Source organism: Phoxinus phoxinus (genome assembly GCF_949152265.1).
Source record: "Phoxinus phoxinus genome assembly, chromosome: 15".
Lineage (NCBI taxonomy): Eukaryota > Metazoa > Chordata > Actinopteri > Cypriniformes > Leuciscidae > Phoxinus > Phoxinus phoxinus.
Window position 1 is genome coordinate 4,284,181 of NC_136890.1, and position 17,199 is coordinate 4,301,379.

The 17,199-nt window shown below is 38.4% G+C and overlaps 1 protein-coding gene across 5 annotated transcripts in view; it reads left to right on the forward strand.

Annotated features, from left to right (window-relative positions):
* The window catches only part of cabin1 (calcineurin binding protein 1), a 139,639-nt gene that overhangs the window by 54,614 nt on the left and 67,826 nt on the right, over window positions 1-17,199 (forward strand). For 2 of the 5 annotated variants that reach the window (XM_079637525.1, XM_079637524.1), the window contains 5 exons: window positions 278-462; window positions 3,406-3,656; window positions 9,273-9,311; window positions 9,392-9,457; window positions 16,023-16,202. In XM_079637525.1, coding sequence (XP_079493651.1) covers window positions 278-462; window positions 3,406-3,656; window positions 9,273-9,311; window positions 9,392-9,457; window positions 16,023-16,202 — 721 coding nt within the window. The remainder of the gene's footprint in view (window positions 1-277; window positions 463-3,405; window positions 3,657-9,272; window positions 9,312-9,391; window positions 9,458-16,022; window positions 16,203-17,199) is intronic. The other 3 variants (XM_079637526.1, XM_079637527.1, XM_079637528.1) reach the window with 3 other exon arrangements.

The following is a 17,199-nucleotide window of genomic DNA, read 5'->3' on the forward strand; positions in this document are numbered from 1 at the left end:
CGCAAATAAACAAAGTGCAGTAAAATAAAGACCTAAATGTGTATTTTGGACTTTTTTTCACCACAAGTCTGAAAGAAGACATGTTATTGAAGACAAATAGCCCAAAATCTCAAAATTGACCAGTTAAAAAAAAAACGATGTTTTTGCCTGCCGTGTCTCACCTTAAAAAACAAACAAACACATAATGAATCCAACCCTTTTGAGCGGTAATGAACTAGTGTTGTACAACAAAAGACGTCAGTTGAGTAAGGGAATTAATTTTCTTACAACTTGCCAGCTGTTTTTCCGGCTGAGCGCCACCATTCTGAAGTTGCTGGAGAATGAGGAAGACGGTGGTGAAGTGTCTGAGCAGCAGATGAAGTTCATGGATTACGAGGTGTTCTTCAGCATGCTCGCGGAAGCTGCCGTCGGACCCTTTGCACGAGGAGAGGAGAAGACAACGCCCAAATCCAGCAGCGACAAGTATGATCACAAACCTTTTGCACTCTCAAGAGCCACAAGGAGTTTAGAAAGATTGTAAAACTATCCCCTAAGATTCAGATTTCAACTGATTTCAGCTGTATGTTGACAAACTTTTAAAAAGAGGAGCAGCGATAACATTGACATTACACACTATTCATTCACCAGATCATGCGGTAGTTAGTAGCGAGCTAAAAGTTAACTCGAGTTTGAATCCCAATTCTTCCTCAAATTCTTCTGGATTGATTTAGAAAATTCAAAACTGTTAAAGGGTACATATCATGAAAATCTGACCTTTTCCGTGTTTAAGTGCTATAATCGGGGCCCCGGTGCATTGACCAACCCAGAAAACGTGAAAAATAAACATAGCAACTGTTTGGTAACCCTTTCTCTGCAAGCATGTCAAAAAATAAGCCGATCAGATTTCACTCCCCTTGTGACATAGGCAGAGGATCTTATTATAATATCACCGCCCCTTAAAAATCTGAAATTTTCATTTTCTGTCGGTCTTAGTACACAATGTAACTACAGAAGAGTCAAGTTTTAAATAGGAAAAATATCAAAACTCTTTGGACATTTTTTTGAGAGAGATGCTAACAGTCTAATCAGATTCAATGATCTATGCTAAGCTATGCTAAAAGTGCTACCGCCAGACCCGGAGATCGGCTGAATGGATTTGAAAACGCAACTGTTTAACTGTAGGGGAGATGGAGAATGAGCCTATTTCCAAAAAAAGGGGTGTGTTCCTTTAACTGCACGTTTCCACTCATTCCACGCCATTTGGTTTTTGCTAGTGACAACAGTGACCAGTTCTAATGCAATGGCAAAAGTGCCAGCAGAGCATGAAACTGTTCTGTCGTTGAGCACAGACGACCACAGGACACTTTAACCGAACAATGTCACAGCTGTCTTAAAAAGACCTCAGGGAACTGTCAACTTGTGTAAAAGTTAAACATGACGGTACATGCAAGTCGATGAGATGAATCAATGTAACGCAACAACAACTACATAAATGTATCCAGCAGTCTCTCAGCAGTTCATTTGCATTTAAAGGGACACACACAAAAACAGCACGGTTTTGCTCACACACAAAAAAAGGGCACATTTGACAAGATATAATAAATGATCTGGGGGGGATTTTGAGCTGAAATTTCACAGACACATTCTGGGGACACCATAGATTTATATTACATCTTGTGAAAATGGGCATATTATTCACCTTTAACTCAATAAGTTAGTTATTAATAATTTTAGTTGTCCCAGACATGATCATGACAGCCTTCGGAACAGTTTTATAATGTTAATGTATTTGATCTTGCGGACTAGATCTGCTATGCACGCTACTGCTGCTGCTACAGAGCAAGTATGTACTTGCTACTGTCAATAGATGCACAGACACACTGCTGTGAGCATGTAAGATATGCTGCTGCTTTTGCATGACTAGACAAACTAAATCCCGTAGCAGATCTAGACAGGTGGAGCTGGGGGAGGTGGAGGGGTTCAGAGGAACCAGCTTACAGTGAACACTGAACCAGCATGTTTAAATGGTGAGGAATCTCTTTGCCTGCAAATACAGCAGTGGCCGGTCAGCTTGTGCTGTGTAGTAAATCATGTGATTGCAAACAGATTGCATGTAAAGGACCTATCAGTCTATGGCTGAAAAAATCTGTCTTCGCTGAGCATTTGGAGGTAGGAAGGCAACAAGGCATGTCAGAATCCCATGATTATATCACATCATGTCTACTAAGATACCTTTATCTGATTGCTTTTTGAAGGCAGCATACATGTATCTCTCACTGTGTATGATCGATGTCCCACTATCCTGTGCATTCGATTCCCTGACAATTTAGCTATAAAATTAAGATGCTGTCTGAAAGTTGAGGTTGGTTGTCAGTTTGTTTAAAACTTTTTTCCCTTTTGTAGTAGTGTGGTAATTAAATAGGTGCTATTGTGCTTAGTTCTCACCAAAGCTCTCCATATTTTGTTGTAGATCATTAAACCATTCTGTACCTCAGTTTCGGGAGGTACCTTTGTGTGTAAAGTGTAATGTCAATTTGACTTTGATAGAAAGAACAGCTAGATAATAAGTCAGCTGCCTAAGCTTTTGGACACAGAGTTTCATGACTGAACTGGATATTTGTTTCTAGTGTAGGGGTGTCCAGTCCTGCTCCTGGAGGCCATTAGTTAAACATCCTAATTAAACAGCCATTTGTAGTGGTGTCTGAAACCATAGTGGACATTATCGAGAGCACTCATTCAATCCCACAATGCTCCGCAATAACGAGTGTACAACTGATGAACGCTTAACGGTTAGAGAATACCCATAATGCACTGAGATCCGCAGCTCAATCAATCATCCATCCATCTATTTTCCAAAACGCTGGTCCAGAATAATATCATACAGGCATAAATTCCTTTTTAATTTATTAAACAAATGATTAAATTGTTAAATGACGGTTTAATCATGCTAGTTTCCATGACAGAGTTCAAGATAAATCTACTGGAGCTGCCAGTTTGCAAAGTTTCAATTGATTAGTGAATTCCACTAAACTATATTAGTGGACTAATGTAGGGAATAGTGAATGAACACACAGCGATTTTCGAACTGGCTCCATAAACCACTCAGACCGCTCAGACTAGTCTTTTAAGTTAGTCATACATTTTTCATAACTTTTCAGTCAGTTACTGTACATAAAAACGTATATTGGCCTAGTCTGATACCGGAAAGTAAGACTAACCATCCCTTGACTAACTGCTAGTGGGTTATACTAGATCTTAACATAATGGCTAAGTTTATGCAACTGGTCTTCAGGATCCAAGGATTTGGAGCAAGTTGGAGCTAAACTCTCCAGGAGCAGGATTGGACACCTCTGTTGTAGTGTGAAAGGTCTTTTCCTAGATTTTTGAGTGTTTGTATTTTGTTAACATCATCTTTTCTCCCAACAGGGAAAAGCTTCCATCCAATAACGATGAAGACTCGCGCTCTTCGGCTGGCGTGAGTACCTGTCCGGCAGCGTTGACCTCCTCATCGGTCACATCTGTGGCTGCTGCAGCTTCTCTGCCTGGCGACGGTGCGAGAGGTGCGAGTTCTCCCACGTATTCGGTCACTCCGGTCGACCACGATTACGTCAAACGTAAAAGCCAGCAGCAGAGGCACAGGCGGGGGCAGGAGCAGCAGCAGCAGCAGCAGCAGGACGGTACAGTACCAGGGCCAGAGTATATCTCACTCACTCACTCACTCACTCACTCATGCACGGGGGAATGAGGATGATGAAGGTTCTTACCACTATGAATTAAATGATGGGCTCTGGTGTACAATAACATCTCCTCCCACCCCTCCTCTTACCATCTGCACCAGGCCATAGAGGATCATGGGAAAATGGGCAACATTGCTAACAGTGTCTCAGCGCTTTTTCCGCTTTGTTTCAGTTCCACTTCCGCTATATCCACATTAATCTGGATGCAAATGAAAACGCATCGTTTTCTCTCTGTTTTGGCCTTTTGTCCACACTAAAGCAGAGCTTTCCCAAGTGGATACATTTGAAAACCGCTGTTGTAGCGTTGACGTGTGGACCGTAAAAACAGAGGTATTCAAAAATGATGATGCTTGTTTAGTCATGTGATGCATATTGTACCCATAGATATATTCATGGTTGTACTGGCATTGTCGTGCCTGATATTCACTTTCACAGTGTGGCTAAAGATAAATGTTTCTTCGTACAATCTTCATATCACATTCCTGCAAAGATGACAGAAAATGTACTCTCAGTTGCTGTCCTGCGGCAAAACATGAGGCCGATTGTGTTTTAGACCAGACATAGACGATTGGGTGTGACCTGAAGTGGCGAGAGATTTTTCTAATGAGATGATCATACCAGAATAATGGCGTGAGTATTATGATGTCTGGTCTGAGCTTTTATTACATCTTATCTTATGCATGAGCAGTAGCATGATTGAAGCGTTTCAGTGTGGACGAGAAGCTTTTGGAAAATGCTAGTGGGGAGAGCGTTTTAAAACTCAAATGGCGTGTTTAAATATATCCGGATTAATGTGGACGTAGCCAATGTCATTGTTTGCTTCCAAGTGACGAAATCAGATTTTCATTCTTTGTTGTTCACGCTTCCCAATTCACATTTTGTGCACCCAGTCCAGCGAATTACAATAATTTTGTGTTTTTCGCCATTTTATTTGCTCGTGCCATTCCTGCACCGATTATGAATGTGCTTCGCTGTTGTTCTCCCAGTAAACCATGGTGTTATCTGATTTGTAGTATTATTTGAACAGTACAATATAAGGCGGCAGCAGATGTTAGCTGACTCTAGTGGGAGCTACGCTCTGCTGATTTTGTACTGTATGTAACCATATGTCATCTCTGGTTGACCAGACCAGATTGCTGTCATTTGTAACATTTTTAAGATTAATTGGGTCAGAAGTGGAGAAGCTATGCAGTTTTTTTTGTGTGTGGCCATATTTTAGTACAGATACATTTTTCATCTGTTGTGATTGCTTAAAGCTTCATGCTCTTCTTCCTTCCCATCTTGTGGTAACTTACTCTTAGTGTTTAGGGTTGGATTGCACCAGCATTTTGTAAGTTATTTCTTAATTTAAAATGTTAAGTCCATACTAAATGCTTAGTAACTACTAGCTAGTTTGTGACTTTATTCGGTTGCACCATTTGTTCTTAAGGCAGAACGTAGCAAGTAGGTTGTAAACCCTCTGTAAAGTAATGCGTAGTACTAGTCACATAATATGACGTTTAACCTCAATGTGAGCAGAAGTTGTTGAAATGCTGAATTTCAGTTTATCCTTGATTCTAACAACTAATATGTTTCCATTAAAATATGATACTACTGAACGAATAACATAATAGGTATTTTATATGTAGAAACTGTACTTAAAATTAAGTATCAATAAATGATTTATTTTGACAACACGGACCGATACACTCTGAGGTTCGCTGTTTAGGACGGGTTTGTGTTGAAGAGTCACTAACAAAGTAATTTATTTGCATAATGTAAGTGAATATAAAATGTCAGCATTATCATATATGTCTAAAGGATTAAAGTCTGTCAGGTAAAACAAGAGCTTATTGGTGCAATTCAGTCAGTCTGCTATTTTATTCCATTAATTACTCCTGGTCGAAAGCTTCCGTAAATATTTAGTTTATTAAGTTTAATGGTGCAGCACAAAAATATTTACTAGTTGGTAAGTTGTACATAATGCCAAGACATTTACTTTTATGCATTTAGCAGATGCTTTTATCCAAAGTGACTTACAAAAGAGGAACATAAGCAATATGTTGAGTTTCAGACGTGTTCTTTATGTAGTTTAAAAGGGGGCATTGCATAGTACACTTGATTAAATATTGCTGTGGCCTGTTTTGATGAAACGGATTTTTTAAACCGTGTCAGATGATGGCTTTGACCTAGTTGCTGAAGTCAGCTTGGTGTGCTCATTTTCTAGAATACAGTTCATAGATTTAGTCAGTCTTAAGGTGGATTGTGAGGGGCTAAACTTCTGCTCAGCTCTTGTTGTGTTCATCAACGCTCAGGCTAAATACCATGTAGGCTAGCTTGCATGGCTGTGAATGAACATTAGTTTTTGTAGCTATATAAGGCATGGTCACATAGAATAATACTTAATGCTTTTTACATTAAAAGCTATCAGTATTTGTCATCATGCAATTTTGCTACATACTAGCCTGTAAGTATTTTCATATTTCTTTTTTACTGCTAAATATCGCAACACAATCCAAGCTAATCAGAACATGTTCAATGTTTCATGTACAGCTATGAATTTTTGGACCAGTTAAGATTTTGCTTTGTTACCCTACATGAAAAGTAATAAAAACAAGCAGCCAATAAAATTTTATTTAACTTTAAATGGCAAGAAACTCAATATTTATTACGGAAAAAAATCAATGTAGTTATTTCTGGGCCAGTAACAATAACTGCTTGTTTTGACAGATACAGATCATTTTACTTTTAGCAATTTACCCCTTTTAGATAAAACAATTAACTAACAAGCTAATTATATAAAACCAGGCACTTGAAACAAAATATGCATTGCTTTGAAACTTTACAATTCATATAGGTAACGTGAACAACTCTTATCTGCAGCTTTAATTGTTGAAAAATGTGTGACTTATTTCACAATTTATGAAATATTATCATCATAAGCAGTAAAAAAAAATCGTTAAATCATGTAGATGTGTCATATATAGTATGAAAGGTCTCAGTTAGTGGAATAGCAGAATAAAATATTTGCTCTTCTCTCTCTCTTATCTCTCCGACAGCGAGTGACACACAAACCCTTACCACTGAGCTACAGGAAAGCTACACAATAATGTCAAAATGTCGGCCTTGGCAAGAATTCACATAAACACAGTCAGTTATGTTTTAAGTGAACATAAACAGTTGAGAAAGAAAACGTATGTGTAACAATATATTGGATCCGTGCGTCAGGTCTTAAAGTGACAGCAGCCTAATATTCCTGCCAACAAATTATGATAAAATATTAAAAATATCTATATGGCAGTTTTCCCCCATGGTATCGATGTCAAAATTGTGGCCAGTGAAAATGCTGAGTGGCTCGTAACTTTGGAAAACCACTAGTCACAGCGACTGCCGAGCTAAAAAAGGTAATGTCTTGTTGATTAAATTTGAAAACCCTCATACTCGCATTTAAAGGGTCTGTTTAATCCATATATTCTGCTAATGGAACAGGATGGAAAATAGAGGATTTTTAAACAGTTTATAACTTGATTGCTCATGATGACATAAGATCCTGAAAAAAACAGTAAAGAACACATCCAAAGAGGTGTACTTTTGAACGGCAAAGAGGTGTACTTATAAAAAAAAATAATAATTTGGCTGTATTTACTCTCTCTGTATCGATAGTCATTTTTATTTTCACAGTTATCTGTGAATGATATATCGACCTAAATATATAGTGCAGCTGAGGTTGTTCTTGATGTTGTTGTTGTTGTTGTTGTGGCTGGCCTCATCTCATTGCTTGACTGAAACCTTCACAACAGCTTGCTGCAGATTTGAAGTGTGATTTTTCAAGGTGAGCATTGTGACATGTTGCCCATATTCCTCAGTTGTTCCCATGGCCTGCTTTAGTCTCCCTGTCTCCCTGCTGCCTCCTGCCTGCTCCCTCTCTGCCTGCCTCTGACCTGCTTCACACCTGCTGCTTCTTAATGGATGCATGATGGGTCAGCACCCTGATTCAACAGTCTTCCCACAATGCACTCCGCACTGCTCTGTGTGCAAACTGACATCTGATCAAAGTGTCTGCCGTTGCTCACTTGTGCAAGGGAGGTGAAAGTGTTCTTGTGGGTTGTTCTGAATAATGTGGTTTGGTGAAGACAGTGGGAGGTTTCAACTGCTTTTTCTGGTAATGTTGGTGTGTGTGGATGAGTTTAGCTTTTCATCATTGATCAAAGCTGATACAACAGTTCAAGACTTGATCAATTCAGTGTCCTTCTGTATGTTTGTTGATACTAAAGGCCCCGATAAACTCACAGCGAAGGTCTTTTTCATTCTTTGACAAGATTGTTTAAAAATACTTGCCGCGATACACTCTTAGCAAACATCCCAACACATTGTGAATATGTTAGCATGAGCTCTGAAATTCGCCACTCCAGTAAAGTAACATCACGTCACATTTATTTATACAGCACTTTATACAATAGAACTGTATTACAGCACTATACATGAAAAACAGTGCTTTTATTTAGAAAACCTATTACATAAGCGCCACAGATTAATGGTAGTTTGATTTGGTGAGTTTTTTCACACCAGTTCATTCTTCGATTTCGCTTGAAGTATATCGGGACCTTAAAGGGGATAGTTCACCCAAAAATCATTCACTCGCCCTCATGTTGTTCCAAACCTGAATGAGTTTCTTTCTTCTGCTGAGCACAAAGGAAGATGTTTTGAAGTAACCAGATAGTTGATGGACCACATTGACTTCCCAAGAATATTATTAAAGTTTGACTTGTCGCCAGGGCAACAGTATTTAAGAAATCAAGAATCATGTCACAGGTCTACATCTGCTCTGTTTTGACATTATACTGATGAAGTTTGAAGCAAATCGGGTGAAAATAAGAGGTTGAATTCAAATCTAAGTTGTTTTTCATCATGTCTAAATATATATCCAAATGCTATACCTGATAAAAGGATTATGTCAGAACAATTTTGTAATCAGTCTGAACATTGTTTTCAGCAATAAGAGTTTGCTCAACACTGTTTAAAAAACAGTGGTTTTACTATATACTACATTTGATTCAGTTCTTTTAACCAGATAAGCTTATAAAAAAACTAAACGTGAATTTCAACTTATATTTAATTCAGATTTCATAAATCAGATCTTACCAGTCAGCATGTACTGATAGGCGTTGTCAGAGACAGAAGATACTATGGAAGTCAAAGGGGTCCATCAACTTTCTGGTTACCAACATTCTTCAAAACATCTTCTTTTGTGTTCAACTGAAGAAACTCATACAGGTTTGGAACAACATGACTGTGAGTAAATGATGACAATTTAAATTTTGGGGTGAACTATCCCTTTAATGAAGGGAAGTGAATGTCACGAAAACACAATGCAGGTCACATTTCAACTTAAAATCAAAGGATAACCCTTTTTCTTTTTCAATAAAGAAAATGAAGCCCGTTTTTTTTGCTTTAAGGCATCATTTTCAACACAATTAAGCTCAATTTCCACCAAAAAGGTGGTTAAATACATGATCTTGCTAGGTTTTTGTGAGATTCACTTGAATAACCTCTAAAATGCTACCCATTTCTCAGCAGAACAGAACATGAAAGATCTGCTGTATTCACACCACAATGGTACCCAAAAATATACACAACTGTATGGCTTTTCTGAGTCCAGGTTATGAAAAATGTTCTAAACTGACTTTCCTCAACAGCTGACTTCTCACATGACCATGACTACTGCGTGTGTCTCTCTGCTTTGCGGCCAGGATCTGCGTATGGTACAGACGCCTTTCCTCGCACAACCAATAGTACAAAACTGCCGGCTCACCTATCATTCCTCAAAAGTCCTCAAAAGCAGGGCTTAAGTTCCCCAAAGTATTAGCAACAGCTATTATCAAGCACCCTGAACACCATAGAGCTCAACAGTGACCATGCACTTCCATGCATTTCAGAAGATTGTTCAATACAGAGTTTTAAGCCTTTAAGCAAACCAACACACTGCGTCATTAGAAAATTAGCATCCGCTAAACTCCGACTCGCCGATCAGAAGTGTGATTCGTCACTCCACAGAACAGGTTTCCACTGCTCCTGAGTCCAGTGACGGCGTTCTTTACACCACTCCATCCGACGCTTGGCATTGTTCTTGGTGATGAGGCTTGCATGCAGCCGCTCGGCCATGGAAACCCACTCCATGATGCTCCCGCCGCACAGTTTTAGTGCTGATATTAAAGGATTAGTTCACTTCAGAATTACAATTTCCTGATAATTTACCCTCATGTCTTTCTTTCTTCAGTCGAAAAGAAATTAAGGTTTCTGAGGAAAACATTCCAGGATTTTTTTCTCCATATAGTGGACATATAACACATAGATGTGAGTTTCAATGCAGCTTCAAACGATCCCAGCCGAGGAATAAGGGCCTCACCTAGCCAAACCATCTGTCATTTTCTAAAAAAAACAAAAAACTTTTTAACCACAAATGCTCATCTTGCACTAGCTGTGATGCACCACACACTACGTAATCACATTGAAAGGTCACGCATGACGTAGGCTGAAGTACCGACCTAGTGTTTACAAAGCGAACGTGCAAAGACTGTCATACGGCATTTACAAAAAAACAAAAAAAACAATGATATCGGATGATTTTGAAGTTGGAGAAGAAAATGACAGTTGTTCGCCCTACCCTACATTTTTTTTAACCGGAACACGCGCAACCTTTCAACGTGATTACGTAATGCATGAAGTCGTGGACGTGCAAGAAGAGCATTTGTGGTTAAAAAGGAATCGTATCGAGACTTTAAAGCTGCAATGAAACTGCAATTTGGACCTTGAAACTATTGGACCCTAGCCTGGTTAACACCAGACTCTTCTCAGTTGTAACTCTGGGTCTGGGGAAGGTTCATTCACAGCCCATTTCCAAAGGGGCGTCACCAACGGACGTCACTCAAATGCCTCTGGGCGCAAGTGGATAGATCTAAAACCAATCAGAGCGATCGTCATTGTGTAAAGCCGCCTCAACTTTTGTGATTGGTGCCTCGATTTGGGAAATTTGGAAATGGGCTCTTGGCCAGACGGACTTGCAGAGCAAATCTCAAATTTGCCAGAAGTTCGTCTGGTCTTCCCAGGCTAATTGGACCCCATTGAAGTTACTATATGGAGAAAAATCCTGGTTTTCCTCAAAAACCTTAATTTCTTTTCAACTGAAGAAAGAAAGACATGAACATCTTGGATGACGTGGGGGTGAGTAAATTATCAGGAAATTTTTATTCTTAAGTGAATTAATCCTTTAATGCCAGTGGAAGTTTTGTACTCTAAAGCTATGAAATATTTTGCAAATTGTATCCGCCATGCGCCTCAGCACTTCCTCGGCTGTTTCTAAACACCTCCACTTACCAGTAATACCATTTACAGTTGACCGTGGAATATCTAGCATGAAATATCACAAACTGACTTATTGCAAAAAGGGCTTCCTATCACAGTAGCATGCTTGAAATCTCTGAGCTCTCTTTTTTCACAAGTGTTTGTAAATGCAGACTGCATGGCTAGGTGCTCGATTTAATACACTTGTGGGAATGCGACTGATTGAAACACTTGAATTCAATAATTAAGAGGTGCATCTTAACTCGTCCATATAGTGTACCTCTGCAGAGGGAATGGAAAATACTTTCCATTCTGCCTTCTTTAGCTAGCCTTACCTAGCTATCATGTTGAAATATGACATGTTTGATTGACAAATTTCATTGAGAATGTGCAATTAAACACTTTTTGTATATATTTTTGTATAAATGTACATTGAAAAGTACATCACAATGAAGATTTCAAATGTCTTTTTTTTTTTTTTTTTTACTTCAGTAAGCTTACTGTTGAGCTCTATTATTGGTCAATATTCTTAAGTCTTAATTCTCAGTGTTTGTAACCTCTATATCAAAATGATAGTTTGTTGAGCGCTCTGCTTTTGAGGAAGGTGAACCGAACCCTGTTCTAATATTTACTGTGGGCCACATCAGAGTTATGCAGGTGCTTCAAACTGCAGTAGCACTTGACCTTTGTTTTATTTTTCAAAAGTCCTTTTCTTCTGTGCATTTAAATATCACTCTTACTCTATTGGTGATTTCCACCCTTAATCACATTAATCATTTCTGAAACAAAAATCTCTTTCATTTTTCCTGCCCAACACTTCCCAGCACACACCCAGGTCACGTCTAGACTCTCATTGCGTCTTTAACATGCTCTCGAGCTCCTGATGAAATCTGTCTCAGCCCAACTAATGGTCCTCCTGGCAGTGTTGGCCTATAGCTGCTAATGCGCTCTGCAGGAAGCTGCAATTTTGGGCTGACGCAGCACCATTTCCCCCCTTCGGGTGCGTTGGCGTTCTCTGGAGGAGGGGACGTTGGTGTTGCCACTGCACTTTGTAGTGTCATGGAGGTGATGGTGTGTGTGCTAATGAATTTCTACTCTCTGTGCCAAATGCTGACACTCCCAGCATGCTCAGGGGCTTTTTCTACTTGTTTGTGGGCAGCACAAGAGGAATTCACATTAACTTTCTTTTCTGGGCTTGCTGAGAAGCACAATATTTTTAAGCGCTTTGGTCTTCCTCATGAGCAGGCTGGCTACCCCAAAGCCCTAGTAAGGGTTCAACACTGCATTGAAATATGTTCCCTGTAGTTATGCCCTGTAACCTCTGCCCTCAGACCTGGATAATAACACACTGTACCTGTTAAAGGGATAGTTCACCCAAAAAAATGTAAGTTCTTTAAACATTTACTCAACATAGTGTCCTTCCAAACCAGTATGACTTTGTTGGTCTTCTGTAGAACACAAAAGGAGAAATAAGGGAGAATGTCCATGCAGAATTTCTTTTTATACACCGATGGATATGACAACCTAAAAATGTATAAGTCTCTTCTGATGCCAAAACACCATCTGTTCTCGCATGTCTTGAAACCGAATGCGAGACAACATTTTTGAATATGCTAAAGTAGGAATGAGATTTGAGAATTAACGTGGAAAGGAAATATTAACAGTGCATTACTACTTAAATTTAAGTCTTTTCCTCACATAAATTGCACCAGAACGCTTGGAATATGTCATTTAAGGGCTTTTCACTCTTTTTACACAACCCAAGTAAACCGAATCCGGTGTTATCTTGATTGACGTTTCACACTGCTCATTATTTACCTGAGGTTAACAATTAATTCTGGCTATTCATAAGCTGTTGTTTCACACTGTACATTCCTAAACCCATGGGTTAAAGACCTTATTTGCATATTTGCAATGTCAGGGTCACTGATTGGACAAACGCTGCAGGCAATGTATTTACATAAAGGCTTGTACATTGCACATCCTAATATTATAAATGGCAGATTATTATGATTGGACTATAAAGGTAAGAATTAAACATTTTCTGTTGCCATTTGACATTTCCCCGCTCAAACACTGAAACTACTGTTCATACAACCGGCAGTGTTTCCGTGACTGTCCAAACTAGCATGTGAATAAGGCACGCTATTGGTTGTCCGTTGCTAAGCATCTAAATGAACTAAGTAACATTCTTACACCACACCGTGTCGTGAAAAGCCCTATAGACTACTTTTTTGGGCCCCTTTTTTTTCTCTAACATATATTATATGAAAAAGAGCAGGTTGGAGCAAATCATTACAACATTTTGTGTTCTACAATAGAAAGTCAGTAATATGGGTTTGGATCAACATGATGTTGAATAAATAATGACAGAATTTGGTAACACTTTACTTGAAGGGGTGTGCATAAGACTGACATGACACCTTCATAATCATGACATAACACATGTTATGAATATGAAGGAGGTTTTATGCATGTTTATGACAACTGTCATTAAGTGTCATTCGTTCAATTATGACATTTTTAATGCAAATATGACATTGTTTGAGATGTCTTTGTTATGACAACTTGACATAAACCAAGACAATATGAATTGTCATAAATATGTCATAAACATGACATAGCAGATTCATTATCAAACTTATGAAAGCACTTAGCTTTATGGGTTAACATTACATTAACTGGTTGTTTTTGACATTGGCTGTCATGAGGCCATTATAACTGTGTCATAAATGTTTTTTTTGACCCCAACTACAGTGGTACAAACTGCATTTGTCATTAAAATGTCATTTTAATGACAAATTCAATCCATAAAGCTAAGTAGTTTCTTAGGTTTGATCATTAATCTGCTATGTCATGTTTATGACATATTTATGACAGGTTATGTTGTCTTGGTAATGTCAAGTTGTCATGACAAAGACACTGACAGGTTATGTTGTATTGGTTTATGTCAAGTTGGCATAACAAAGACATCTCAAACAATGTCACATTTGCATTAAAAATGTCATAATTGAGCGAATGACCCTTAATGACAGTTGTCATAAACATGCATAAAACCTCACCTATGTCATGATTATGAAGGTGTCATGTCAGTCTTATGCACACCCCTTCAAGTAAAGTTTTCATTTTAATCTTGTGGGAAAAAAAAATAGTGCTGCAGGGATTACTTTTTTTGTTTGTAGGCCAACACGTAAGTTAGCATCACGCTGGTTCCCTCCACAAAAGCCCACTAGAGCCCTAATCGGACGCGGCTAGTTTTCCAGGGGGTCGTTAGAGAAATTCGCTTCGCAGACGTACTTAGTGATTATAAACCCAGCCGAATCTGCCTAGTCTGTTTTTCTCACGCAACCTCTGTAAAAAATTCCAGGGCAAATTGCCTACTGGTTTTCGTGAAACTCAACCGTCCTCTGTGAAGACTAATCCCGTCCGAATGCGAATGCTTGTGATTGGTGGTGGTGTATTATCCTAACGCTTCTCCTCATGTTTTTTTGACCTACCCGAGCTACCGTTTGCGCACCAATCTTCAGCGTACTTTCATTAACTTTCAATATGGATGGTATCCGACGGAAAAATATATATAAATAGTCAAATTTGAATTTCAGGGTCAGGTAAGATACTTGTCTAGATTTCTCTGCTCACTTATTTATTATAAACAGCCACTCATTTTTTAAAGTAATAAATTAAAATGATATCAACAAATAATAAATTAAAAGACAGCACATGACCTTCTGTAACGGCCACATCTAGAAAACACACACTCCCACTTCTGTAATAAACACTGATGTTGGTGCTTCCAAATCGGTACATGAAATCAAAGACGTCTAGTGATTTTTAACTCAAACGTTGTTTAAAAAACTTGTCCCGTCTGAATAGGGCTGTGGATTTTTCCATTGACTTTCCAGAAAATAATTATTGTGACCTACAAAAATGTAGGTAACACTTTAGTTTAGGGTCCAGTTCTCACTATGAACTAGTTGTTTATTAGCATGCATATTACTATGATATTGACTGTTTATCAGTACTTACAAAAGCACACATTCTGCATGACCATATTCTACATCCCATAATCCTACCCAATACCTAAACTTAACAACTACCTTCACTATTAATAAGCATTAATAAGGAGTTTGAGGCAAAAGTCATAGTTAATAGTCAGGCAATAGTGAGAATTGGATTGTATTATTGTAAAATGTATTATTCTAACATGTCTTGTTTATCAAGATAATTTGCACAAATTAACAACTTTTATGATTTTTGAAGCCTAAATACAATCACCAGAAGAAAAAGTTGGGCTAAAAGCTAACTACACCACGGTCACGTGACTTCAGCGTCACCATCATTAAGCTTCTGACAACTTTCAATGTTTATTGAAAATCTCGAGTGAGAGTATAAACGGACTAAGGTTGTAAAAGCGGATTATCGAGTAGATGAGTTCACCCGTTTCAACCTCTAGTCCCATTTAAAATCACGAGTGGGTATTACTGATGTGTGTTCTGTCATAGAATAAAACATGAACATATTTTGAGCTTGTGTTTACAGACCTTATTTCAGACATTCAACCAAAAACCCATTGACTTGCTAACTGGTTTCCAGGCTTTAGGACTCATTCCTGCAGCACTCGATTACGATTCCTTTAATTTGTAGAGATTGAGAGCAAACGTTCCTGGGCACAGAATTACGATTTCACTTTCTCTACATCGTAATCCAAATCCTTGTCCTAAGATAAGCCTCCCTGCTCTTCAGGTGCTGTATAGCTGCCATTCGTAATCATCTCATCCCTGCAAATGTTTCCAGCTCTGTGTCCATTGGAGGAGTTTATTACACAATTCATCTGGGCGACTGTGTTGATTTGTGGCTTGTGCAAATTGGGCTACTTTGAAACGCTCTGAATGAAGGGTCTTTTTAATTATATGAATATTTACAAAGGACGGAGGAGGGGCTTGGAGAATGAGTGTAATTGTGTGGTCTATTTTCTCCCTAAATCAGAGCACAGTCAGGACAGTGTTGCTGGCATGTCGGACTCCAGCTCCTTGCAGGATGTGTTCATGGACCCTACCAGCTCTCAGGACAGCAGCCACAAGGTCGATCCCGGGAAGTGTAGTGTGTTTCCGGAAGAATCAAATGCCATTGGAAAAGAGAAACGGGCCACAGGAGAAGACAATATAGGTAATGATCCCAACACATACAGTTTTTAGGGTGAATAACAGTATGTATTGTATATATGCATGGTTAGTAATGATGTGGAAGTGACTTCCACCAGTTTAACCAGTAAATGATGATTAAGCACATTTCCCATTACATTTTCATTACATTTAAAAAAACATCTAATTATCGTTGCTGTAATGTTATATTACATATTATTAAAATATATTATTTAAAAATGGTTTTATCTTTTGTCCTGATAATACACTAACATTTTTTTAATACTTTTCTTCAGCAAGTACACATTCAATTGATCAAAAGTAACAGTAAGACATTTATAATGTTACTAAAGATATCTGTTTCAAATAAATTCTGTTCTTTTGAACTTTATATTAAAATATATAAAGCAGAAAAAACTTGTTAACATTTATGATGATAAGAAATATTTCATGAGCAGCAAATTATCAATCAATGAAGGATCATGTGACTGAAGACTAGAGTAATGATGATACTGAAAATTCAGCTTTGATCACAGAAATAAATTACATTTTACAATATATTACAATACAAACTATTATTTTACTTTTGAACGGAAGTGTTTGGCCCTGTTTACAGCTGGTATTAAGATGTGTTTTGGTCAATCGGATCACAAGTGGATGTTAAATACAGGAGTAAACGGGTCTAAACCGCTTCGAGCTCGTCCAGTTTCCTCCACTTCCAGAGTTAGTAGAAAACACATTCGGCCGGATCGCTTTCGTAGTGTAAACACTCATGAGATCGAATGTGTTCAAACAGCCGCTAAAGACCGTCTTCTGTCCGGCTGCTGATCTAATGCGGGAACATTACGGGAAGAGCTCGAGTCAGACGGGATTTAAACTGTCGGCTGAAGAATCAAGTTTGGTTTGAAGATGAAAAACATACCAAACACAATATTCTCTCATCATTCCTGATGTCTAACACACACTCACAGCGTTCGGCTGATCTCAGGTCTGTCAGAGCAGAAACTGAAGCTGATGTTCTC